Source organism: Ursus americanus, chromosome 19, assembly GCF_024610735.1.
Source record: "Ursus americanus isolate L20-20 chromosome 19, mUrsAme1.1.p, whole genome shotgun sequence".
Classification (NCBI taxonomy): Eukaryota; Metazoa; Chordata; class Mammalia; order Carnivora; family Ursidae; genus Ursus; species Ursus americanus.
This window is the reverse complement of record NC_142145.1, coordinates 48,007,644-48,035,304: the sequence shown is the minus strand read 5'-3', so window position 1 is coordinate 48,035,304 and position 27,661 is coordinate 48,007,644. Positions and strand designations below refer to the sequence as shown.

Genomic DNA, 27,661 nt, shown 5'->3' with positions numbered 1-27,661 from the left:
ATATCAATTAGAAAAAAATGAGGCATATAATACCTGTTTCTTCCAGCCATATCGTTTGATATTTCCTCTATTTGGTATTGAAAGCCAACCTTCAATTCTTGACTCTAGGAGAAAAAGAATACACAGTCTTCAGTCTTAAGTTGTAACAAGAGGGAAAAGCTGTTACAGGTTGTCTGATAGCATGCAGCAACAGGCATTTGAACACAGCTAAATGAATAAGTGCTACGATTTGCTCTTCCATGCTTCAATCACACAAATCAACTTTAATGGCCATACAAATATTGCAGAAAAAAATCCCAAGCCACTTTTCCCATAAAATCAACATTTAGTACTCAATTATAAAAGTATGAAGTAAAACAATACCCTTAAGAGCCAGGCAAGACTGGAATGGATTGCAGCTTAAATGGGATATGATACAGAAGACTTTAAATATCATTTGACACTCATAAAAATACTTAGCAAAAAAAAAAATATGCAGCAAGTGGAACAAATCAGAGCGATGATTTACACAAGAAAGAGCAAGCAAAAGTACAGAGAAGTGTCCTATTACTCACAGAAGATAAGAATAGAAGATAAATAAATAAGGAATGCAGGCAGAATCAACTAGATATAAAGAATAAAAGACAAGCATTTTATTTGTTTTCTCAGCACAATATTCTGATAAACTTTTTGGTAAAACACCGACAATAATTTCAATAAAACTGTCCAAATCTGGTTGGGGGGTACTTAATTCTAGAGTTAAGTCCAAATGCAATTCTTACCAAACGAAAGAGATATAAATAAAGTCTTTTAAGTATGTTATACCAGAATTTAATAAACAGCAAAAGAACATAGAATTGAGTTTGTCAGCTGCTAATATTTTAACCAGTTTGTGCATACCAGAAATTCCCTGACAAATTCAATCAAGGCATTTAAAAATAAATATTACTGTTTAAAAATAATTAATGTTTATAATTAATGTTTATTAGAAATAACTGGAGGAAAAGGGGACTCTGTCAGAAACGATTATATCAGGTTAGAAATAAGAGCATTTAAGTGTTTTATCTATCTTATTATATCTAAGACACAATAAAATAGAAAAGTAGCCAATTTTCAAATATAATGCTCAAATCATGACCCTAACGGGAATATATAATGCCCTTCTCCACATAACTTAAACTGCTGTAAAACATCGTAGAGTAATTATAACAACAATATGTAACATTTACTGAACACTTATGGCTCAACATGTGCTTTCCAGGTAACATCTTGCATTTAATCTACACATTATCCCATGAATATACGATATTATATTCCTATGAATACAGGATAGGATAGCTTCTACTTTCATTCTCCATTTACAAATGAAGATCCTAAGGCTTAGAAAGTAAAATGACTTGCTCAAGGGTATACTCTATCAGTAACTGTCAAAACTGTAGCGTTTACCCTGGCAGGCTAATTTTCTGAGCTTGTGTTCCTAGAACACAATGCTACTCTGTCCTTTAACTAAAAAGCTTTGCTGTTAATTGAATCGGAAGTAATATTCTTTTTTTTTTTTTTTAAGATTTTATTTATTTATTTGACAGAGAGAGAGACAGCCAGCAAGAAAGGGAACACAACCAGGGGGAGTAGGAGAGGAAGAAGCAGACTCCCAGCGGAGGAGCCTGATGTGCGGCTCGATCCCAGAACGCTGGGATCACGCTCTGAGTCAACGGAAGTAATATTCTTGTTCCAACTTCTTCCATGCACCTAATGTCCTTTGCGCTTTTGTTATTCCCCTTCATCTAAATTGTAGTTGTTAAGGTGGATAAAATAACGAGAAACCTGAGCTCAAAATGATCCTCCTCTTCTCCCAACTTTTCTCTTAGTTGCTGTTACTTAGTTCAGCAATAATTATTTTGTCTCCTTAGGTAGTTCCTTGATAAGTTTTGTAAGATCAGGGACCATATTGTAACACTATTTTTATACACCCTAAGACATCTGACACACAAGAGTAGGTAGGTACTTGAAAAATATTTGTTATTTTACAATTCTTTTTTTCCCCCCTGAATTAGCCAGTTAAAGTCATCCTCTGTAAATAATGGTTATAATTTAAAAACTGAAGGGCAGTTTCATATGAAATAACATGCAGACGGTTGCTAATCACTCACAAATATTCTATCTTATAAAAGCAACAAGTTATCCCTAGGAAAATTTCCCTTAAGTGTGCCCCAAATTGCAGCTCTTACTCCTCCCAAGTCTATTTAATACAAGCAATTCCTCACAAAAAGGATGTGAAAGCCACTGAAATCTTGACATTTATATAAAATTGTGTATGCCAAAATACCCCAACCCCCAGTTATTTCTCTATGAGAATAAATGCCAAAATTATTTATGCTTTATGGCTCTAAGTTTGGATTAACCTGTCGATGTTTTAATATATTTTCAATCGATTGTTGTAGGTTATGACTTTGTCATTTCAGTGTTCCTACAAAAATTTTGTATGTCAAAGGCATTTTATGAATCAAATAAGCCCAATTATATATTTGCTCTCATTTAAATTAAATGAAGAAATTTGGAACTCGAAAAAAGGTGCCCAGGATATGTGAAGGTTTTTGCCAATTTAAAACACTGGTGTTACAGGAGAGAATTTTAGTTTTTCCTGGTAAATTCCCTTCAGAGAAACAGATGGACTAAGCTTGGGATAAATTAAAAAATACATACAGCTTCTCCTCTATTTCCTTTACTTTCTCCTTAGATACAAGTTAATACATTATATATATACATATATATACATATATATATATATATATATGTATATATATGAACCTCCTTTAAAACAATGACACTTTTGACCTATATGGCAATCTGAAAGTATAATGTTTTAAATTCCATCTTCTACATCACAAACATAGGAATCAGCTTCTCCCGGTAAATAAATGTTGAGGACTTTTAACTCTAGACTATCATCAATAATATGCTATAGAAGTACAAAGTACAAAGCAACTTGGCTCCAGGTTTTATGTTTGTAGAGCAATTTTAATGTACCAAAAAATTTTAGATATGGATTACTGCAATATCAACAATTGATTCCTTTACCTAATAAGAGACGAAGAGGCTAACTATATATAAATCAATATCCAATACAGCCAGTTTAAACATCAAAGCTAACTGCTGAAGGCTACCAAAGTTTACCTGGATAAACACATACTGCTTAAGAAACACAGCTAAGGAACCATCCCAGAATATTTTAATTATATTCAGAAATGATATAAAAAATGAAATTAATCAATGCTCAAGAATTCAGATGCAGTATCTCCAAACCATTGATTAGATTTGGGCAAGTCAGAAGCTCTCATATACTCAAATACTTGGAAACACACTAAGAAATCCACTATTTACAGGTTTAAATTACAGAGACTGAGATAAAGCTAGATGGAAAGAGAATGATGCAGATAATCCATAAGATATAATGAATATTGATAGAATGTTGATATCAAGTATTTTTCCTAGTGCTTCATCTACTTTTACATTCTTTCAGATTATCAGGTCAATGGTTCAAAAGAACAAGGGAGGAGAGGCAGTTATCATGTTAGTCTTTTTGTCATCGAGGCAACAGGCAAATCTTAACCCAAGTGTAACCTTTATATTTATAGTGTGCTAAGACACAACTTGCAACAGAACCAAAAGGGGGATGAAGATATAAAAGAATTAGGAGACTAAGAGTGATTTTAAGAACTTCAAAGTACTGTACGACAGATCATCTTTTTCTAAGTTTTCTTAGAACTGGGGAACTTAGAGATTTCATCTAGTTAAGGACAAGATGACCACTAAGAAGGTTATAGAGGCTTAGTTCTAGATAGACATGATAATTACATGAGAATCTTTATATTGAATGATGAAATCCATAAGTCATATTATCAGCTCATCCACCCAACTTTTTTTTTTTTAAGATTTTATTTATTTATTTGACAGAGAGAGAGAGAGAGAGAGAGCACAAGTAGGGGGAGTAGCAGGCTGAGGGAGAGGGAGAAGCAGGCTCCCTTCTGAGCAGAGAGCCCGCCATAGGGCTTGATCCCAGGACTCTGGGATCATGACCTGAGCAGAAGGCAGACGCTTAACCGACTGAGCCACCCAAGTGCCCTGATCCATCCAACTTCTCGGGGAAAAAAAAAGAAAACAAACAAAAAAACCATGTCAAGACACCTGGGTGACTTAGCTGGTTAAGCATCCAAATCTTGGTTTCAGCTCAGGTTATGATCTCAGGGTCCTGGGACTGAGCCTCACCTCAGTCTCCCTCTCTCTCTGCCCTTCCCCCTGCTCTCCACCTGCATGTGCACTCACGCTCTCTCTAAAGTAAATAAATAAATCTTAAAACAAAACAAAACAAAAAAATTTTATCCCATCTAATTGGGATAAAAATATGATCCATATTTCAAAAGGCCTTTATTTTAACTGTTGAATAAATGTATTCCATTCAAAGTTCTCTCTTTTCAGCCTGTTGTTTAATTAACTAATTTTCTAAACTAAGTAAAATTGATCATTAATCATTATCTTCAAAAATTTTAGATACTTGAATCATATGTAACTCTCTTAAATTAAGAGTGACTATCATAATTCTTTAACAGTTCTTCCTAGATATGACTGCAAAACCTTAACTTTATTTGCCCATGCCCATTTTTAAGTATCTAGTAAATGGTAGATTTAGAACAGATTTTCAATTTACTAGCAAAACATCTGACGCAAAAAGGGGTTAAAAAAAAAACACACTGATAAAGATTATCCATTACTTTCTACATACAGTATGAAAATTAGCACTATAGAGATCTTTGTATGTAAAGTTTCAAGACTAAGAAAGAGCACGGTAATAAGAGAAAGGGATACCGGACTGGTCTCCTTTTACAGCAATGAAGAATGGCCACCAGTATTATTTTTTCCTTCATTTGGTCTGAACTTTGAAAACCCTAACAACAAAATCTCTGAAAATACACAGCTATTTTAAGTAATACAACTCTGAATGGAGCCAGTAGCAACATTTACAGCTTCTTTGCTGACTGATTCCTAAGTGGAGTTTTTAGGTCAGGATTCTGAAATCTAAATGGATCCCTAACTTAAGTCTGCCAATCAAACCATCTGATCATCCTCTGAGTTTAGCTTTCTTGAATAAGCCAGGACGGCAGACAAAACTAATCACCTGCCTCCTCTGTAGATGTGCCCCAAACTCATCATTCCATTCAATTTTTTCTAAATAATATTCACCAATAAAGTCTCTGAAATGTTTAACTTAATACAAAGAAAACCAAGGCACACATAGTAAGACATTATAGTCAAAGTTAAAGGGAAATGGGTGGAATAAAGACAAAAAACCTGGTCAGGATATTTAACTTCCACTAAATAGACTAAGAATTCCTTTACTAAATAACTCAAGAAATAGCTTGGGGTTAATGAAGAGGGACTCTAAGCTACAATTCAGTTCAACAATCTGACGAATGTAGCCAAACACCCCTAAAAGTTATACTCTGATGATTAAATCTAACTTTTGAAAGATTTTCGAACAACAGCTGAAGCAAGAGGTTCTTGTTAAATCCAAAGTGATCCTCTGATAAAAGACATGCACCTACAAAATTCTCAAGAGGCGGGAGGTTTCAGAAAACCAATAATGGGAAAACAGAAGGAACTCCTTGACCATTGTAATAAGAAATTTCACTCCTTGCCCTTCTCAGATATCTGATTTGGGGCTAGCAAAGACACAAAAGAAGGAAGGCAGAGGTTACATGGTATACAAGAGTTAAATCTAACACATTATTCAGGAAATACACAAATTAAAATCGATTTGCAAGTTTATGACCATGTGAACAAAACTTTCAAAACCTTGAACAAAGGATATTTAGTATGTCAATTGTGTGTGTGCATAAGTATTTATACCTTATTCATTCCTAAATTGAACTTATGTGTACTGCTTACGTCTGTTAAAAAAATATAAATGTACTATAACTTACACTACAATAAACCCAAGAATGGTATTTATTTTTTAATTTATTCTCTACTGGAAAAAAAAAAAAAGACAGAAAAAAAGTCCGAAATCCTACATACTCACTTTTGCCTTTAATTGACTCTGCCCCCTCACTGCATCTCTCTCAATCCTTTTTATCTATTTCTCTAAATTTGAAACTTAAAGTCTGACCAAAGTTTATCATAATACATTAGAAAGTTCTCTATATAGGCTGCTGTGGTTCTGATCATTAGGCACAGTTCTTAGTTTTTGCACAAAAAAATACAAAAACAAAAAATAAACATTAAAGAGCTGCTACTCATGAAAACATATAATTTTCTTTAAATAGTGAAAGGTATAAGCAGCAGCTTCAACTTTCACCATGGAGTTAGGCGTTCATAGGGTCATGAAGTTCTTCAGATTTCTATTCTGGTAGAGCCTCTCAGATTTATTTTAATAGCCTAAGATTTCTTTTGACTGCTTTTATTCTATAAAATGCAAACATAATCAGACTTTGGTTATCAGAAACAAATTTCTTAAGAGCGATCCATGGAAAAAAATGACAAAGGGTAGAAAGCTAAATGAAAGAAACATAAGTTTCCATGGCATTTAAGCAAACCTGAATGAATAGAAATATTCTTACCTGGAAGGTTTCCATCAGTTTCATCAGCACTAGGAAAACTAGCAACACTTGTAGAATCCGAAAGGTCCAAAAGTTTAGCACGCAATTGCTCAATATCACTCTCTTTGCTAGCCAATTGCATCTGAAGCTCATTCTTATGTGTACATTCTTCTACCAATTGCTATTTTTGAAAAGTACCAAGATAATACAAAAAAAATCAATATCAAATTTCCAACATTAAGAAATTAAGAATTAATGGAACTATAAATGATACAGAATTTAAAATTGCTCTTACTAAAAAATTACTGTAAACTTCATGAATGCTCACTACTAGATTCTGATACAATTGTAAAAATGCTCTTCCACAGTAATGCGTTGCTTGGGTAACCTCCTTTTCTCCTTGCTATAAACAAATTTTTTGTTTTTATTTTTTTCAATACAAAGCAGCTGGGGCGCCCAGGTAGCTCAGTTGGTTAAGCATTCAACTCTTGATTTTGGCTCAGGACATGATCTTAGGGTCGTGAGATCGAGCCCTGCATCAGGCTCTGTGCTGGGCGTGGAGCCTGCTTAAGATTCTCTTTCTCCTCTTCCTCTGCTGTGCCCCCCTCCCTCTCTCAAAATAAATAAATAAATATAAAGCATCAAAAAACGAACATCAAACACCTGTTAAAACAATAGGAAATGCTTCTATGGCTCCAAATGAGAATAGTTTAAAAGATACAGAAAGCTTCCCAGGAAGGTAAAACCATAAATGATAGTCAGTGCTTGTATCCAAGTCAGTCTAAGTCCAGAGACCATGTTCTCAATTTTGTGCTATTAATGAGCCAGGAAATATCAAGAAAGTAGTTTGATATTTTGATTTCTGAAAAGTGAGTCCTGATTAGAGAAAACAAAAAAAACTATAATGCTTCAAATCCTCTATCTCAACTATAGTTAATACTATCCTAGTCGTAACTCCATTTCAGTGTAAAGCCAAAGAGGCAAACCCTTGGTTGTTTCTCTCAATGCAGCATCTCTAATTAAGCAAATGCTAATGGGTAAAAATTACTCAAATTATCATGGTTAACAGGCAACAGACTAGCTTTCTAGTTTTTCAAGGTCACGGTTCATATCAGAGTAATAATGATCAAATTGTGGAGACTACAAACCTGAACATGCATTTTTACACAAAAAAATCTAGATAAGATCAATAGATAATAGGTATAAATAGCAATGACAAATTAAGAAAATAATCCTACACACACACACACACACACACACACACACACAAACCTTACCGCTTGCATGTCATTCAGTTCCTTCTGATGTTTCACTACCATCTGGTTGAATTTCTCTCTTTCTTGGTTGAGTTCCAGTTGCAGCTTTCGATTTTCCTTTTCTTTCTTTCTCAAATCCTGTGTATTAGCTTTCTTTCTATCAATTTTAAAATCTTTCCGATTCATTATTTCTGCCAACTTGTTAACAGCCTATTAAAATATTAAAATATTATTAATAAAGATTTATATCATAGCCATCTAATTTAAATCTCCACTAAAATATATTTTTTTCCTTCAAAATCAGGAAGCAGGACTCTGTGTATGAGAATAAGAACCTAATGAAGGTTGGGACATGATAACCAGTAGCATGAGTGACTATTATTGTTTTATCTCGTTCAAATATAAGAACCAAATAGGCTTGCAAAAATCCATTTATCATTCAACAATTATTCAGCACCTGTTATACTGTATGTAGGCACTTTGATTGGGACTAGATAGAAAAACAGAATATACGGGGCGCCTGGGTGGCACAGGTGGTTGGGCCTCTGACTCTTGGTTTTGGCTCAGGTTGTGATCTCAGGATCGTGGGATAGAGCCCAGGATCAGGCTCTGCGTTCAGTGTGGAGTCTGCTTGGGATTCTTTCTCCCTCTGCCCCTCCTGCTTGTGCTCTCTCTCTCAAATAAATATATCTTTAAAAAAAAAATAGAGTATACAGTTATGCCCCAAAGGCATCCTAGTCTGGTGGAGGAGCCAGACAAGCAAGCATTATAGTACAGAGTGTTGAGAAAAAAGAAAAGAGGCAAGCAAGAATGCTATGGGAGAAGTACCTAACTGAGACTTGGGAGGTCAGGGATGGCTTCCTGATGTACCAGCATATGTGTCCACATATATTTCTTAAAAAGACAAACAGGATTTGGATAAGCAAAGAAGAAACAGCATTAAATAGAGTAGTCAAGGAGAGCCAAAATGGCATTACAATCAGATGAAACAATACACAGGCAATAAGACCCAAGATAATTTTTTTCCTTTAGACAAGTAGGAAAGTAAGCAAACAGAGTACCAGACTAGGCAATACTGAGGTCCTTTTAAATGTGAGAGGGAACGTAAATGTTAGTTGAGGCCAACCCCTTTTGCCAGAGCAAAGAATATATTCAAAATGAGACAGAAGTGTTAAAAGCATGTGACATTAAGCTACATAAACTAAAACATAAGTCATGGTATTTTCTGCAATGATGTTAAAAAAAAAAAAAAAAACCCAAAGATTTTTCCATTAAAATAGAAAAAAGCCTGAGCCACTATCATTTCCATGTAGATTTGGTCCTACCTAGGATGAGAAGCCCATAAATTTTTTAATGCAGTAAAAACTTAACTTCACTGAACTTGTAATACATATTCGTTTTCTTCTAATATTAAATCTAACATTTATTACAAGAAAAATCAAATTCAGAAATATATTATGAAGGAAGTGAAAAGCCCTCTACCAAAGTCTCTTCTTTCAATCTGCTGGGTGTATACCCTTCTCAACTTTTCCCTATGTATATAAGCTGATTACAAATATACTTAAATTTAAAAATGGAATCATGCTGTACATTCTGTGCTGTGACTTGCTTTTTAGATTTGATACTGTATCATATGCAATGGGAAATATTATTTCCCCATGTCATTATGTATATATATCTATTTCATTTACTTTATTAAAAAAATTTATTTGACAGAGAGAGAGAAAGAAGCAGGGAGAGCTGCAGAGGGAGAAGGAGAAGCAGGCTCCCCACTGAGCAGGGAACCTGATGTGGTACTTGATCCCAGGAGTCGGGGATCATGACCTGAGACGAAGGCAGACACTTAACCTACTGAGCCACCCAGGTGCCCCTATTTAATTTATTTTTAATGGCTCCTTTGTCATTTGATTTGTCAATATTATGATTTGTCAATACTATGCTGATGGGTGGCTGGGTTAATTTTACTTTTCATCATTAAAAATAATATTGTTGCAGTAATTACATTTGTATATATTTCTTTTGAGCATTTTTAGAGTTTTTTATATGGGATAAATTCCTAAATGTGCAGTTACTAGGTCAAAGAATATGCACATTAAAAATGTGTTAGTCTGTTAATTATCATAGTTTACTCCCTCAAAAACTATACAAACTTTCCCCATGTTCTTGCCAAATACTAGTATCATATCTCATTTAAATGTGCCCATTTGTCAAAAAGAGACCTTGTTATTACTTTAATTTCTATTTCTTGGTTTATTGTTATAGTTGAGCTTTTTAAAATTCTTTACTGTTTCCTTTTCTCTCAAATGCCCCTTACTTTTTCCCTTCATATTAAATTGCCTTTTTTAAATTTGTAGATACTCTTTATATTTATCTATATTTGCTATAATATTCTACTCAGTTTTTTCCTTTCAACTTATGTTGTTTTGGGCTCCAGAGACTTGAATTTTTGTGTAATAAACGTCAATCTTTATCTTCATGGTCTCTCTATATAAAGGTAAGTAGAACTTCCATTGAAGGTTTTCAACAGATATTAAGTGAATTTTTTAAAGATTAATCTGGCTGCAACATGAAAAATTGCTGAGAGGGAGAGTAGATAAGTGGTAAGAAGCTATTATAATCGTGTAATAAAAAAGTAAAAAATATTGGGATGCCTGGGTGGCTCAGTCTGTTAAGTGTCTGCCTTCTGGGATCGAGTCCTGCATCGGGCCCCTTGCTCATGGGAGCCTGTTTATCCCTCTGCCTGCCGCTCCCCCTGCTGGTGCAGCACGTGCTCTCTCTCTGGCAAATAAATAAATAAAATCTTAAAAAAAAAAAAAAAAGGTAAAAAATAGTTATTTTACCATGAAAATCAACTGAGGTACACAATACCTTATGAAGAATTTAAACTACGGGATAACTTAGTAAAACGATAAGACATGGAGTTTTAGTGTAAAAATCTGATCTAGCTGCATCATTAAATACAGAGCAAATCATACAGCCACCCCTATAGTTTCTTATTTGTTCCCAGTTCTTCTCTTTTGGCTTTAGTAAGTGTTTTCCCTTCATTAAATTTTCCTACTGTCAACTATAGGTCTTCTGTACAATCTAAAATATGTTCTTACTAGTCAATGATTGGACAAGCTACTTTTTCCTTTTTTTTTCAATTTCAAGATTTTATTTAAATTCTAGTTAGTTAACATATAGTATAACATTAGTTTCAGGAGTAGAATTTAGTGACTCATCACTTACACATAACACCTGGACTCATCACAAGTGTGCTCATCACAAGTGTCCTCCGCAATGCCTGTCACCCATTTAGCCCACCCCCCACCTCCTTTCTATCAACCCTAAGTATTTTCTCTATAGTTAAGAATCTCTCTTACGGTTTGTGTCCCTTTCTCTCTTTTTTTTTCTTTCCCCTATGTTCATCTGTTTTTTTCCTTAAATTCCACATATCAGCGAAATCTAATGGTATTTGTCTTTCTCTGACTTATTTCGCTTAGCATAATACACTACAGTTCTATCCCTATGGTTGCCAATGGTAAGATTTCATTCCTTTTTTATGGCTGAGTACTATTCCATCTCTCTCTCTCTCACATGTTCTTTCTTAACTCAACTGAAATCCAATTTCCTGAAAAAGTCTTCTAATTTAATGAAGAAAGAATATTACATTATTTGTTCCAATGAAAAGTTTGAACATTATAACCTAAGTTTTAAGAAAAAGTACACAAAAAACAAATATTAACTTCTGAATATATGATATTCAAATACAAACATATGGAAAAGGCTGAAAGAGTATATATACCTGTGTTTTAAGAGTTCTTTCTGTATTGATATTCTTTTCAAAGGCAGCCTTAAGATTACTAATCTCCTCCTCCTTCTTCAATTTATATTCTGTTAATAAATTACATAAAGTGTTATTATATGACATTAAATTCTGTTCCAAATTAACAATGTTCTTAATTATCCAAATTATTATACACTACATAACTTTTAGTAACTTAATTAAGATAATTCTTTTTTGTTTGGCTTTACTGAGCCAAATAAATAAATATTGTAAGATACTTAAGTTGTACAACATGATGATTTTATATATGTATACATCACGAAAGGATTCTCCCATCGAGTTAATTAACACATCCATCACCTCACATATTTACCATTTTTGGGGATGAGAACATTTAAGTTCTACTAAGATAATTCCTTAAGGCTACAGAAGTTATTTAACATATGAAAACAAATATTTCAAAAACCTAACATACAATATAAATAGCTCAAGATTTACCTCTGAACTTGATTAAACATTTAAAAAAAAAAGAGAGAGAAACAAAAAAACTTACGTACCTTCCTCTGCCCTCCTCATTTTATCAGTTAGCTCTTCATTTTCTTTTCTTAATAATTCAATATCTTTGGTTAACATGCTGTTTGTTTCTTCAAGCTTAACAAAACACAAAGATTTAAGTTACATTCACTTTGCTAGTCTTACACTGCTTTATATATATAAAAATGCCTGGTTACTGGTTTAACACATGTGGATATACTTAAATTCAAATATATTTCATTCAACCTTCATAAGAATCTTGTGGAATAGGTATTATTTCTTTCTTTCTTTTTCTTTTTTTTAAATAAACTCTACCCCCAACGTGGGACTCACACTCACAACCCCAAAATCAAGAGTCACATGCTGTATTGACTGAGCCAGCGAGGCACTGTGGTATTACTTCTGTTTTACAGACGGAGAATCTGAGGTTTAAGGAAGTAATGTGAATTGCCAAGACCACATAACTTCTTAGAGGCAAAGCTAAGATTCAAACCCAGGACTACTTATACCAAAGCACCTGATTGTAACTTCAAAAGAAAAATCTATCTTCCCTTTCAATCCCCATGATCTATATAGGCAATAGTATAAATTTCAGGAATAGGTAACTGTAGTACTGGTTTTCTAGAATTAATTTGTAGATATCCACAAAGAATTCCTCATCTCAAAACAGTTTCTCTGAGTTTTATAGAATTCTGGCCACAAAGTCAGTTGCAATGTATTAAGATAATACAACAAATGAATTTAACTCAAGCATTTTTTTCACATAAAATATATTAAGATCTATAGCCAGAAAGAAAAAACATTACACTGAATAAGAATTTCAGTCATTAACAATGGTTTTGGATTATGTAAACTATTTTATACATTAAGTACAGACTGAACACTGTGTTTAAGTAAAGTCAAAGTAAATACATATGCACACATACTCACCCTAACACTTTTAAGATGTGACCTATTTTGATTTAGGTAAGTTTCAGTCATAAAACTTACCCGACTAACAGTATGATCTTTATCTGTAATCTCTTGCCTATTTCTGGAAGCAGCTTTCTTGCTTTCTTGGCTTAATTCAAAATACTGTTCTTCCAGAAGCCCTCGAGCCAATTGCTCAGACTCAGCTTTTGTTTCTGCTAGATCCAACTGAGTAGCAAGAGTTTCTCTGCAACGGATTTGTAAGAGAAACGGATATAAAGAAATTCAGTTATTCTTCCAACTTAATGATATGCTTAAGAAGACAACTATAATTAAACAATAAGAATTAAGTATTTTATTGCTTAAAATAAAATCCATTATTCAAATCCAATGCAAAAATTCTTATAAAAGTAATAAATTTACCCTCTAATACTCTGAAAAACTATAAAAGTAAAGAACTCTTTAATCCCATACCTGCTGTTGTGCTTAACTAAGAAAAGGTGGTAAAGCAATGGCAAGCAGTCTCCTTTTGAAAAGGAACTTGTTGTGGATTTAGAATGGAAGGTAGCATGGGACACAGGAAAAGTAATAGGCTTGTAAACCAGGAGGCCAGACCTTGACCCTTATCCCTGTTCTTCACTATTGGGTAAAGACATTGGGCAAATTTCTTACATTTCCTACAGCTCAATTTAATCAAATCTGTAAATGAGAGAGTTAAACTAAATGATTTTTGAGGTCCTTTTCAGTTCCGAAATGTTATGAGATCATGACAACTTATAAATATATTTGTAAACCACTATACACTATTCTAGGAATGCTCCTTGGGAATTATACTTTAAAGCTTTTTGGAACTGACATTCAGACCAGGACCACATCATTCCAGTTTGCTTGCTCTTCCTAAAGGACTTCTGTTCAATAAACTATCTGAGTCATAACTGCATCTCCCCTGTATATGGTAGGTGCTCAATAAACGTTTGCTAAGTGAATAAATGAATGACTTCCATCTATTTTTTACTAAGGAAATAATACAAATGAATTTTCTGTCTCAGGCCTAAGGAGGGGACATATACTAAATACAAAAAAGAAAAAAAAAAGGATATTCATTCATTTGTCCAAAAAAATTTACCTAAATGTTTACTATGTGCCAAACACCATTGTCTAAATTAAGACATATAGTAGTAACAAAGTCTCTGCCCTGAGGAAGCATATATTAGTGGGGTAAAACAGGCAATTTAAAAAATGAACAAGTAATATATAGCAATGCCACAGAGAACACAATAAAACAAAAAAGGTAGAAGAGGCTGTGAATGTGATATGTTATATAGGGTGATCAAGGAGGCCTCTCTGCTAAGAAGACATGTGAGAAGAGATATGAAGGAAGTAAGGGAGTGAGTTATGCAGGTTATTGGAAAATACAGTGTTAAGGTGGAAGAAACATCTAATAACAAATGCCCTAAGTTTGGTCTGAAAGAAGCTAATGTGAGTGAAGTGAGAGATGAAGGAAAGTTGTGAGAAATGTATTAAGAGAAGTGGGGAGAGAGAATAGACCTTGTAATGTTTTCTAAGACAGTATAGGGAACTTTGGCTTTTACTCTGAGTATTGTTTTAAAAAGATCATTCTGGCTGCGGTATTAAGATCATACTGCTGGGGGACAATGGCAGAAGCAAGGATATCAACTAGGAGGCTAATGAAAGTACCAAAATTGGAGATGATGGCAGTATGGATCAGGCTGGGAAATGGTACCAGTGGTGAGAACTGGTCAGATTCTGGATATACTTTTTTTTTAATTTAATAATTTTTTTTATTATATTATGTTAGTCACCATACTGGATATACTTTTAAATTACATCCAGGAAGATTTATTAATGGACTGCATACAGAGTATAAGAAAAAAAGCAGCCTAGGATAATTTCAAGGTTTTTTATTTAAACAACTGGAAATAACAGAATTGCTAATATCGAAATGGGGAAAATAGGGAGAAGCAGGTTGGCAAGGTAAGGGAATCAGGAATCTTTTCTGACATGTTAAAAATGAGATGCTTATTAAACACTCAAGTGGAGTCATACAGACAGCTGGACATACAAGTCTGAAATTCAGGGGAGAATGTGCTTGTACACTGATACTATTTAAAGCCATAAGGCTGGATGAGAACAAGGAAAGAGTGATCCCTTGGGTCCTCCAAACTTTAAAGGTCTCAGAGAGGGGAAGGGACAAAGGAGCAAAGGAGGTTAAGAGTAGCCAGTTCAATAAGAAAAAATACCATGTGGTGTCACAGAAGCCAAGTGAAGAAATTTTATCAAGAGAAAGTAATCAACTATGTCAACTGCTACTGTTAAATAAGGTTAAGGACTAAGAACTGACTACTGTCTTTAACTATTAGGAAGTCATCAGTAACCTTGAGAAGGGTTATTTTGGTAGTGTGATGAGTGCAAAAGTCTGGAATGAGCTAGAGAGAGAAAGGGAGAAGAGGACCTGAATATAAATGGTATGTCACCTTTCAAAGAAGTTTGCCACAAAAGGAAGCAGAAAAATAGGATGGTAGCTGGAAGTAAAATGCACTTAACAGATGGTTATTTTTTACAAAGATGTTTACCTGTATGTTTAGATAACAACAAGAACGACTATACAAAGGAAAAAATGGACGTAGGAAAGGTCAGGATTCCTGGAGTCATATTCTTAAGTAGGAAGAAAGGGATGGGATCGAGGTGGTTAAAAGCACATTTTGTTCATTTACATCAATCAGAAGGAAGGCAGGATTTATAGGTACAGAGGCAGATAGGTTAGTAGCTGTGAGGGTGGGACAGAGTAGAAATTCTCTAATTCTAGGATGCAAGGCCATTTGTTGAGTGTGAGGATGAGGACAGGTTGCTGAGATCTGAGGAGAAAGGAGAAGATATGAAAGAGTTATCTCAAAGTGTAGGGAAGTTAGTACGTTAGGAAAAGATAGGAAGTACTGCCAATGCTAAGTCTATAATCCTAGGGGTAGTTCTGAACTATTATAACACAAGGCTTCAGACTGATAGATTATTCTTACCTGGGCTTACTGCTTTGTATCAAGGTCAGATAAATGTATTTAAGTTATATATTAAAATACCAGAGAACCTATTTATCCCAAATTATAGTTCGAACCCTGGCTACGCAACTGTGTAAGAGAAAGCAAGAAACAATGAGATGGTTCAGGGTAAAACTGTCTGCAACTATAACCATCCAGACTTCCTTCACAGCTCTCCATAAATAAAAGACCTGTCTTTACTAATGCCCAAGACCAATCTGTCACCTTTATTCTCTGTCTCCTTAGCGAAATCAATTTATCAACCACTCCTTTTTCTTCTAGGTTATAAGATTATAAGCAGGAGCTTTGTTCTTGTTCACTGCTGTATTCCAAATGCCGAGAAGTCTCCAGCACATAAAAAGTGCTCAGAAATTTTGTTTCAATCAATGAATAAATGTGCAACTTTTCCCACTTTGATTTCCTTCCCATGTCTCATTTAAATATGCTCAAATTTCTGCTATCTTTAAAAAGAAATGGCTCTCTTTCAACTTCTCCTCTAGCTACTGCTCTATCCCCTTGCTTCAACGACCACATTTCTTGAATTTTCTAATTTAACAAATATTTACTGACCATCTAGTATGTTCTAGGTACAATTCCAGGTGCTACACATACAGCAGTGAAACAGAGTTAAGGACAAAACATTTAAAAATTCCTTCCTTCACTGAGCTTAAGTTCTAGCAAGGAAAATAGTAAGTAAAATAAGTCAGTAAATTCTATAATATATTGGGAAGGGATAAGTGCTACAGAGAAAAATTAAACAGGTAAGGAAATACTAAACTGGGCAGCAAGGTAATGGGATGGGGAGTGTTTGCACAATTTTAAGAAGGATATTCAGGGAAGGCCCCTCTGAGATGACATTTAGACCTAGACCTGAAGAGAGTGAAGGAGCGAGCATGCCATGTGGATACTCAGAGGAAAATGTTCCAGAAGGGGGGAGAGCAAGTCCAGAAGCCCAGAGGCAGGAGAGTAACGGACTAGTTTGTTGAACTGCAAGGAGGTAAATGTGGCTACTGTCTACACTAGGTCTCCACTTCTACCCTTACCATTCATGTCTCGTTTCACTTTAGTATCCATTCTCATTACCATTTAGGAACTGCTCTCAACAAGAACTAATAACCTTAAGACAATTTATTTTTTATTTGACCTTTTTGAGTATGGGCACTTTAAATCACTTTGTCTTCTTTGTAGTAGTCTATTCCCCTAGCTTTTGTGATCTTACTCTGCTTTTCTCCTTATATTACTGGTGACTTCTTACCTTCCCTTCCTCTGCCCTTTCTTTAGAAGTATAGGTGCTACTAGTCTATTGTCGGCCTTTACGTCTTCTCATCCTACACTAGGGGTTACAACTTGTTACCTGAGAGGGTCAAATGAGTCCACGTAAGTGTTCCTCTATCTCCCTCCAGACATACAATTAAAATAAATCTGGGCCAACATTTTACAAAAAATTCAGATTTCTGGCTTCTCTTGAAGAACCAGATCTTGAAATACTGGATCAGTGTTACCATGTGGCAGCAAGTGGTTAGAAGTGACATGAATTCCTCAGTTTGTTATAATACTCACAACTCACACAATGAACATACCCAACTAGCTTCAAATTAGTTAAATGTATGGTACCATAGGTTCATGAGTTTATAAACTTTAATATACACAATCACCTTAATAAATCTCATCTATCTCTGTTTCAGTATACAATGACTGTCCAATCAGCTTCAAGTCCTTATCTTTTCTTGGGGCTTTGAAGCAATTTCGGAACCATTTCTCTTTGGACAACCCATAGGCGCCGCAAATTCAGTATGTCTGAAATGGAAAAAATCTTGTCTTCCCTCATTTCACAAACTTGGCAATCCTTAACTCAGGGACCAGTGATACCATCAACCCAACTGCCCTGGTCAGAAACTTGAGAACCCACCTGAAATTTTCCCCAACTTTTTTTTTTTTTTTTTAAAGATTTTATTTATTTATTTGACAGAGATAGAGACAGCTAGCGAGAGAGGGAACACAAGCAGGGGGAGTGCGAGAGGAAGAAGCAGGCTCATAGCAGAGGAGCCTGATGTGGGGCTCGATCCCATAACGCTGGAATCACGCCCTGAGCCGAAGGCAGACGCTTAACCGCTGTGCCACCCAGGCGCCCCTTTCCCCAACTTTTATCCTCACACTCTCAAATCTGCAAGTCCTACTGCTTCTACTTCCTATTTTTCCCATGTACTTGCCTCTCCTTTTACTGTCAACTTCCACTCTAATTTTACATTTAGATTTTCCAAAGGCTACATAATTCAACTTTCTGTATCCACCAGTTTTGCCTCCAATCCATTCTCCACTCTAAAGAATGAAGTTTTCTAAGACACCACCTTCTCAATCCCTAGCACTTTGTCATAGACACCTACCTTAATTGTATTTGTCTCCTGACTAGATTCTGAAGTACTTGAGGGTAAGAACCATAACTCACTAATAATTATATCACCAGCATAAAGCACAGTACTTAGCACAGTAGAGGTAATCAGTATGTTTCTTTTAAATAGATCAAACAAGGGCAAACATATCAACCCTATGGAACAATATAGTATGTAGACGATTGGGTGCCCTCTTCACAGTGAATGCACACAACATGGGATTGCATATTACACTGCAGACACCATACAAATGATAGCCAAAAGAGTACAATAGGGGTCTACCACTGTCACAGAGACTAATCAGGAAATGCACCTTTGCTCCTACCTAAGACTCCATTAAATATATTAAAGATCTAAGCACTGAGTGTCCATGGTTGCTAACAATACAAAGAAGCAACAGACAGTACAAAGTTATGTATGAGGTAGTCTTCACCCCTCTATAAATCAGATTTGAATATGACTAAGACTCCCAATTAGGGATGTCCAATAAAGCTTTCTATGAGGATGGAAATGTTCTGTATACCTGTGTTGTCAAATATGGTAGACACCAGCCAAATGTGACTGTTGAGCACCTGAAATGTGGCTAGTACACCTGAAAAACTAATTTTTAAACTTCCTTTAAATAAATTAAAAGTTTAAATTTAAATGGCTACATAAGACCAGGGACTACCATACTGGACAGCACAGTTCTAGATTTAACTACAGATTTGCAGGAAACACAGGACAAAAATGTTCAACTGTGGAAATGAAATCAATAAAATCAGTACCACTGAGGAAAACTATACAGGAAAAATGATCCAGTTCCATTAACAAGTAAGTGTCAGGACAGTGATTATTTAGTGGTGGGAAGGGAAGAAGGCATAATCCGGAGGGGGAATACGGTGGGCTTTTAAAGTGGATAGCAAGGTTCTGTCTCTTTCATGGGTGGTAATTATAATGATATTTGTTATATAATTCATAAAACTGTGCATGTTATAATATTTAATGTATTTCTTTGTTTCAGCAATAAAATGGTTAAATTTTTAAAATTTCTATATGGAAAGAGAATATAAAAATGTCAGAAAACTAGTTCTAGTGTCTGTTCCACCTAGCTATAAGCAGTTGTTACACTTAAATAGCTTTAGGTCTTCCTCTAAGGTGCTAAGCAGACATGAAATGGAACTTAACCTGCCTAATAATACTAAGAGGGAGACCCTAAATACCTTTACCTAGCATAAAATGATGACTTGCAAGTACAGCATGAACTATTTATATACAAATAGATGTTTAAGGATTGAGAGACTCCTGAAAACAGTTTAATGTCACAGTTTAGTGAACCTGTACAACTGCCATAGCGTTTAGGTATGATTTTTTCACCACAAAGAGAAAAATTGGTCTAAATTTAGTTTGATTTGTTCTGAATTAGCCTAATATTATTTGCTATACTGAATAATGGCACAACTGAATAATGGCACATCTACTCTCTATTTTTAAACTTAAAGAATGCTATGATGCAACAGTGATTCTTGTTCTAAAGAAAAATGGATGAACATACTTTTCACTTTGTAACTCTTGTATTTTCTTTAAATATTCTCTGTTTTTTTCTTCAATTTCTTCCTTAAGTTCCTTTACCTGGGTTTTATAAAGTGTCTGCAAAATAAGTGATTAGAAGAAATAAGTGTTAATGAGTTTAAAAAGTCTGGTAGTTTCTTATAAAGTTAAACAACATACAATCTAACAACTCGACTCCCAAGTATTTACCCAAGACAAATGCAAGCATATATCCACACAAAATCTTATACATGAATTTTCATTGTAGTTTTCTTCCAAATTGTAAACCACCAGAGGGTCATCAACAGATGAATTTTAAAAATTGTGGAGTATCCATACTGAACAATAAAAAGGAATGAACTACTGATACAAACGACATGATACACCTAAAAAATTTTTTTGCTGAGTAAAAAAAACCCCAGGTGCTAAAGAGTATATACTGCATGATTCCATGTATGTGCAATTCTGGAACAGGTGAAAATAATCAATAGTGACAGAAAGCAAAATCAGTGGTTACCTGCAAACAGAGGTAAGTGGGGAGATGGACTACAAAGGGCCACTGGGAATTTATGGTGAAGGAAAGGTTTTGTATGTTCATTGTGGTGGTGGTCACACAGTATACACATTTGTCAAAACTTATCAACACATACACTTTAAATGGCTATGAGTAATTATGCAGAAATTACATCTCAAGAACATTAAATATTATATTGATTTGGAAAACATTATAAAGAAACTTAGCAAGCACTATTCATTTAAATGTTAGATCAATTCTTAAAGTGAATAATGTTAGAAAAACCACTTCTCTTTTTGGGTAGGTGGGACTGAGTAGGTGGTTGAGAGACGTGAGTAAAATACCACAAACGAGATTCATTAAACATTCTGTTAACACACAAATAATATATATTTATCATAGAACAATGGTTCTTAACAAAATTCATTTGGCTTTTGCCAACTCCATCAACAAATATTTAACAGATACGAGTAAGCACTAGACCTATATTGTGTTCAGGTGCTGTGATTACACAGTAAACTTCCAGTTTCACAGTCTTTTTTGTAAACTATCCTTTTTCATATAAAAGATAAGGAAAAAAAATAGTAAGGACCAGCAAACAGCTGTGGAGAATTACTTTTATACTGTAAACTTACTTATCCCTCTAAGAAACAGCACTTCTCTGGAGGAAAAATACAAATATTTCAATAGGAATGTAAATAAAAGAGGTACCAGATGATTACTCTGTGAAAGTACATGGACAAGAAAGTGTGCATGATATTGTAGACCACTCCGCAGAAGTCAGTACTACATACTTTGAATAATTAAGGTTAATCTCTACCCAGGGAAAGATTTTTCAACAATACCAAATTTTTTAAAATTTAAAAACATATTTCAGTAATAGTCTAACAAGCCAAAAAAGAAATAGGCAAAAAATAGAAAGTCACTATGTTTATTAGGAGATGAGCAGAGTACAGCATAAAACTCTGAACATGTGAAAGTTCTGTAGAGCTCTACTAGTGTTCAGATTCTTTATTAAAGAAATCATCATTTCCAATACTGTTCACTTGGTTTCCAGGGCATGTTCATCAGCACAACTCAAACTCTCTCATTTAACTGCACTAAGACTTGCAGGAAAAGAGGCTGCCAGTGTTAACAGTAACGGAGAAGCTAGGTAAATGTTAAGTTGAAATGGTGGAGTACAAACTTGGCAATCAAAAGAAACAAAAAATGCAGAGGCTTCAATAAAATCTCAAAGCACTGGCTATAGACGTTAAAGTAGTAGTGAAAATAACCTTGCCTGCAGCCAGTAAGAGTCAGAATGACATCTATGGAGAAAAGAGCAAAATAGATGCATGAAGTGCATACAGAGAGCTAAAACAAGACCAAAACTTTTGAGCATTAACTATACCTATAACTGTATGCAGTTATACCTACAAATGTAATGTGCATACATGAACCAAGCATGAAAATACTGGCACTCCAACCACCCAAGCTTGCTACCAGGCAAACAAAACCCTTAACGAAGTCTTACATATAGCTTTGGTTTGATGGCAATTCTAGAAATATTTCACAAAAACGGTCATTTCTTTACAACTTACACAGACCATGAACTCAGATTCAGAAATGAAATGTAGAGATGGGTATATGAAAAGGGGGAGAAAACCACTTCACGGTCACTGGAAAAAAGTCACGGTTCACATTAAAAATCTTAATACCTTGTTTTAAGCCAAGTGTTAAAAATGATTCTTACCGAGAAATACTGCTCAGCTTCAAGCTGATCTTGTAGCTCCCGCATCTGTCCTTCATTTCCTCTATACTGTCTTCAGGTAAAAGAGAAAACAGTTAATGAATGCTATTTACACTAGACTTTATATTATTCTTTATTAAAGTTGCTAAAAACAAAAAGGTATTACTTTAATTATTATATTTGATCAGGTCATGCTGTCTGATTCCATTTTGCTCCTTATAAAATGATACTGTGAAAGTAAAGGGAACTGTTTTCTACTGAAGGTGACTTTCAGGAGAATATTAATTGTGAATTAATCCAAGTTGCAAAAATAAAAATGATACTTTTTTGGTAAATTTTAATAGAGAAAAGCATTCTTAGAATACATTTTATTTTTATTTTATTTTATTCTTTTGAAGATTTTATTTATTTATTTATTTGTCAAAAAGAGAGAGCACAAGCAGGGGGAGCTGCAGGCAGAGGGAGAAGCAGGCTCCCCACTGAGCAAGGAGCCGGATGCAGGACTCGATCCCAGAATGCTGGGATCGTGACCTGAGTCGAAGACAGAAGTTTACTCGACTGAGTCACTCAGGTGTCCTTTAGGGATACATTTTAAGTGTCTTATGTAGTAAAGTAAGCAAATTAAAAAAGGGAACATGAAAATATTTAATAAATATTAAGAATATTATACATGCTATACTATATATATATATATATATATTTAAAATACTATACACAATGTATAATACTATACATAAAGCATAGGTGTGGGGCTGGAAATAAAAAACCAGGCAAGGACAAGAAAGGAGGAAAGAACAATAACTGACAAAGGAAGAGGAACACAGACACATCCACATATAAATAATACACACATGAACACAATTCACATAGAAACAGATAAGACAGTCATCTATTATCTGACAATGGAACCTACAGACATACACTTTCAAGGACAAACAATTCTGTCTGCATCTGCTAGGTTTTCATATTAGATAGTAATAGCTTGGTATTTTCAGCATCTACCAAGACATATGATTGATAAAAGGACATAATAAATGTTCACTGAATGCTGAGTAAAAGTTATCTTGGGAGAAGAAAACTATAAAACACATTATGTGAAAATGATGGCTCTAAAAGGGGGAAAAGAATTTGCCAATATAAATCCAACAAAACAAAAACCAACAATCTTATTCAAGAATTACTATATTGTAAAGGAAGGTGGCCAATGAAGATACTGTAACAGACACCTAGAAGAAATAAAAACACATGACTTGGCATAAGATACACTCATTTTTGACATTAAATTTCTGAAGCATGTCTTTATACAAATTCTGAAAGCAATAACGACACCTTGCTTTGTCTCCACTTCAAGTTAGCAAACACATCATCTCAGAGTAGAAGAAAAAAGGTACTTTGCGTTCTGAGATGAACCAAAGGAACAATAAGACAAATACAGGGTCATCATATCTAACTCTAGTTTCTAAAATAAAGAAACACTGAACATTTCCCGTAAGGTACTGAATCCTATCCCTGACTTTTGTAATTGCAGTGTGAAGAAACACGACTTGTGGGTATGAAAACCATATGACAAAACTGTAGCTTTCAGTTTTATGGTAAGGTTAGTAAGTAGCCTTGATAATCTTTTTTCTCCTTTTAAAGATCTCTTTTTATTTACTAAGGCTCTCTTGCAAACCTTTGCAAGTAAATTCTTTCACTTCTAAACGAATTTTTCTAAAGTCTTCCTTTCACAAACTCCAAATACATTATTTCTAGACACATAAAATATCAAACATAAGCAAATACAGAACACAAAAAAGAAAAATGTTATTTTTGAGACTTACTTTGTAAGCTGAGCTAATTCAAATTCTAATAATCTCTTTGCTTCCAATAAAGTATTTATTTCTTGTTTCATCTGCTTTTCTAGACCTTTTAAATTGTCTGCTTCAAATGCCTGAGTCTTCAATTCATTCTGTAACAACAGTCGCTTGTTTGATTCCTGCTCCAGTTGAAGGGATAGATTCTTAACCTATGAATGAGAAAAATAATTGGGATCGTAAATCTCACTATTTAATTAATTAATTTATTTATTAAGACTTACTTAGGAGACAGAGAAAATGGGGGCGGCGGGGAGAGGAAAGGCAAAGGGAGAGACGTAATTTTATTTTCTAAAACAGTATTTTCACCTATAGCCTCCCATTTTAAGTTTAAAAGACCATCAACACTTTGGTCCCCAAGTTTCCCATGACTACTCAATATGTCTTTTCTTCTCTGGTTATATCAAGCCCTTTTTTGTCCTTCTATTAATCTTTGAAGTCTTACTTGACCTTTAAATAACAGTAATATCTCATCCCTCCTTTAAGAAGTCTTTCCTGATTATTCTGGTCTTCTCTCTCTCCCTTCTCTAACTTATATATGTGAATTGATTATTTTAAATCTTGTAAGTGATTTCTAAAATACATATAATAAACCATAAGGATACAATATCATTTAATCTTTTTATTTACTGCTTTCTAAAAGTGTACCCTGTGCTTTCTATCAATCTAAACCAGTCAAGACTCTGGTTTAACACTTTTCTTGAAATCTAAGAGCAACTGCTCTTCTTTGGGATTACTGGGTAACTTTACAATAAAGGTTGTTTTTGTTTTTTTAAAAAGCAGATGGTCATGGGCACCTGGGTGGTTCAGTTGGTTAAGCATCTGCCTTCAGCTCAGGTCATGATCCCAGGGTCCTGGGACCGAGTCCTGCATTGGGCTCTCCACGGGGCAGGGAGCTTCTCCCTGCTCCCTCTCCTTCTGACCCTTCCCCACCCCTCTGCTCGCCCGCTGTCTCTCTCTCTCAGAATAAATCAATAAAATCTTAAGGGAAAAAAAGGAGATGGTCAGATTCTTCAGGGGAGGTGCTATAACACTTCTACAGAGTTGTGCTGTCGTAGTGCAAAACAGCATGGACCCTATAGTGTGAATGTTCACTAACAATTTGTAGATGAAAATCCTACGAGGTAAGGGTATAGTGGTGACCTTACGGCAGTGAACACATATATGTACAGGTTATTTTATTCACATCTCCTCCATGTTGTTTAAATTACAGAGAATGACTTTTCAGTCATAACTTATGATTTTTTCTCTTTTATAAGATGAACAAAACCAGTATTATTTTTCTTACTTCATCCTCCATCCTTTCTTTATTTTCAGTCAAATGCTCGAGCTTCTGCTGAGACTGTTTCAGATCAACATCTAGCATTGAACACTGCTTCTCAATCTGAACAACTCTATTTTCAGCCTTCTCTCGAGCTTCTCTCTCTTCCTTCAGCTTTTTTTCCATTTCTGTGGGGGAAAGAAAAAGTTACAAACGTACATACTTTCATTTTCATGGGCTGTATAAGACAAATTGGTGCCAAAAATCCCTACTGTTTTTATCCTGGGATTCTAATAGAGCTACTCGCTATAGAAGTCCTAATGTTATCTGAATTGTTTGTATAGTAGGATCTCCAAAGGAAGGGAGTTATAAAATATAATAAAGTAATAAAGCCTTCTAAATCCAGCCCATGCCCAATGATATGAGAGACTGATTATTCAGTACCATTTTCAGACTAGAAGGTGAAAATATAGCTGGGAAAAAAGTGAACTAATAAAAAAAAATGGGGGTAGTTCAGATAAAAGCAGAAAAGTAAGGCTGTGGTTATTAATCTATACCTTGCATTATTCCAGAACAGTGGACTTAAGGCTGATAGGAATTCTAATCTGTGCATCTCAGATAAACAAGATTCTATGGTAGTATAATACTTTAGTCATTAGCAAAAGATACTAGTCTACAGGGAATCTCCTTTTTTGAGATACGGTAACAAAGGTTCTGAGAGGTTAACTTTACCAAGGTCTTACAACTAGTAAGTTGCGCCAAATGACTCAAACTTAATGAGTCTGCTTTCCCATTCTCAGAGACTGCCCTCTAGGTGACAAAATAGAAACCATTAGAGTAGAACTTCCTCACCTTTCCCCCCAAACCTACAACTTAGCCACACCGATAATCATCGCCTCTTAATTCCCGTCTCTAATCAAACATAGATCCATCCATTTCTGTCCTGGACTTTGTTTCTTCAATTATTTCATCTCTTCTCTGCCTCAACAATTTCCTGCTCCCAAATGAATCACTCCCATCAAAATAATAGTCCAATTTATTTTCTCCCCTCCTAAAATATCCTTTACTGATCTCATATGCCTTCTCAGATACCATCCATCTGTTCGCAAACTTCTGAAAGAGCATTCTACATTTATTGTCTCCAGTGCCTCATCGACTATATGTTTATTACTTTCCATTTTGGCTTCTATCTCCAGCATTCCACCAAAACTGCTTTGTATGATAACGTCCATCTTGCAAAATGCACAGGACACACAGCGTTCATGTCTTCATCTCTACTGACCTTAACAGAATTCAATATATCGAACAACTTTCTCATTTTTTCCCAATACTCTTTGAGTTCTAATACCGTAACTCTTTTGGCATTCCTGTGACCCCTTTGGCTGTTCTTTCTTGGTTTCCTTTGCTGGTTTTTCCTCTTCTATCTGACCTCCGAAAGTTAGACTACCTCCTTATGATTCCTCTTCTATTCTGCCCTTATTCTTCCCTTAGCTGATCTCCACAGGTTCTGCGTATAGCTCTATGTGTATGACTCCTGAACTGATGATACCTCTCCTCTGAGCTCCAGGCTTATATAACAACGGACTATTTGACATCTCCACCTACATATCTAATATGCTTTTCAAAGCTAGCATATCTAAATAGACAACTTTATTTCCTCCCCTCCCAAACCCTTCCTCAGTCATCTCAATGTCAAAACATATTAACATCTATCCAGCTGTTAAAATTAAAAAGCCTGAGTCTTTTTTGATTCCTTCTTTTTCCTCTTTCCATCCAATTCCTTACCAACTCTTGCCTTCTGTATCTTCATTTCTTTCTAGCTCTACTACCACCAGTGCCTACAGACTACAGCCTTCTAGTTGATCTCCCTTTTTAAACTGTTCTCTTGGGGCGCCTGGGTGGCTTAGTCGTTAAGCATCTGCCTTTAGATCAGGGTGTGATCCCAGAGTCCTGGGATCGAGCCCCACATCAGGCTCCTCTGCTGGGAGCCTGCTTCTTCCTCTCCCACTCCCCCTGCCTGTGTTCCCTCTCTCGCTGTCTCTCTGTCAAATAAATGAATAAAATCTTAAAAAAAATAAATAAACTATTCTCTCTCTCAAAAGCATTTTCCGCACAGTAGTAGGAGTGGTCTTTTAAAAACATAAATTACACATTCCAGCACAGCTCAAAACACTACAATGGCTATCCACTATTCTTAGAATAAGAGTATTGAACTTAACATCTCTTCGGCCTGGAATATACTTCCTCCTGCTCTTTCAATGGATGGTTCATTTTGATTCAAATATTATTAGTTC

General features: G+C 35.0%; 1 protein-coding gene across 5 annotated transcripts in view; it reads right to left on the bottom strand.

The window, feature by feature from the left end:
- ROCK1 (Rho associated coiled-coil containing protein kinase 1) overlaps nt 1-27,661 on the bottom strand; it is a 141,979-nt gene that overhangs the window by 8,846 nt on the left and 105,472 nt on the right. For all 5 annotated transcript variants that reach the window (XM_045781949.2, XM_045781950.2, XM_045781951.2 and 2 more), the window contains 10 exons: nt 25,395-25,555; nt 24,074-24,258; nt 22,257-22,326; nt 20,015-20,109; nt 13,119-13,284; nt 12,152-12,245; nt 11,613-11,701; nt 7,850-8,038; nt 6,594-6,753; nt 34-104 (listed from right to left, as the gene is read on the bottom strand). In XM_045781949.2, the coding sequence (XP_045637905.1) occupies nt 34-104; nt 6,594-6,753; nt 7,850-8,038; nt 11,613-11,701; nt 12,152-12,245; nt 13,119-13,284; nt 20,015-20,109; nt 22,257-22,326; nt 24,074-24,258; nt 25,395-25,555 (1,280 nt within the window). The remainder of the gene's footprint in view (nt 1-33; nt 105-6,593; nt 6,754-7,849; nt 8,039-11,612; nt 11,702-12,151; nt 12,246-13,118; nt 13,285-20,014; nt 20,110-22,256; nt 22,327-24,073; nt 24,259-25,394; nt 25,556-27,661) is intronic.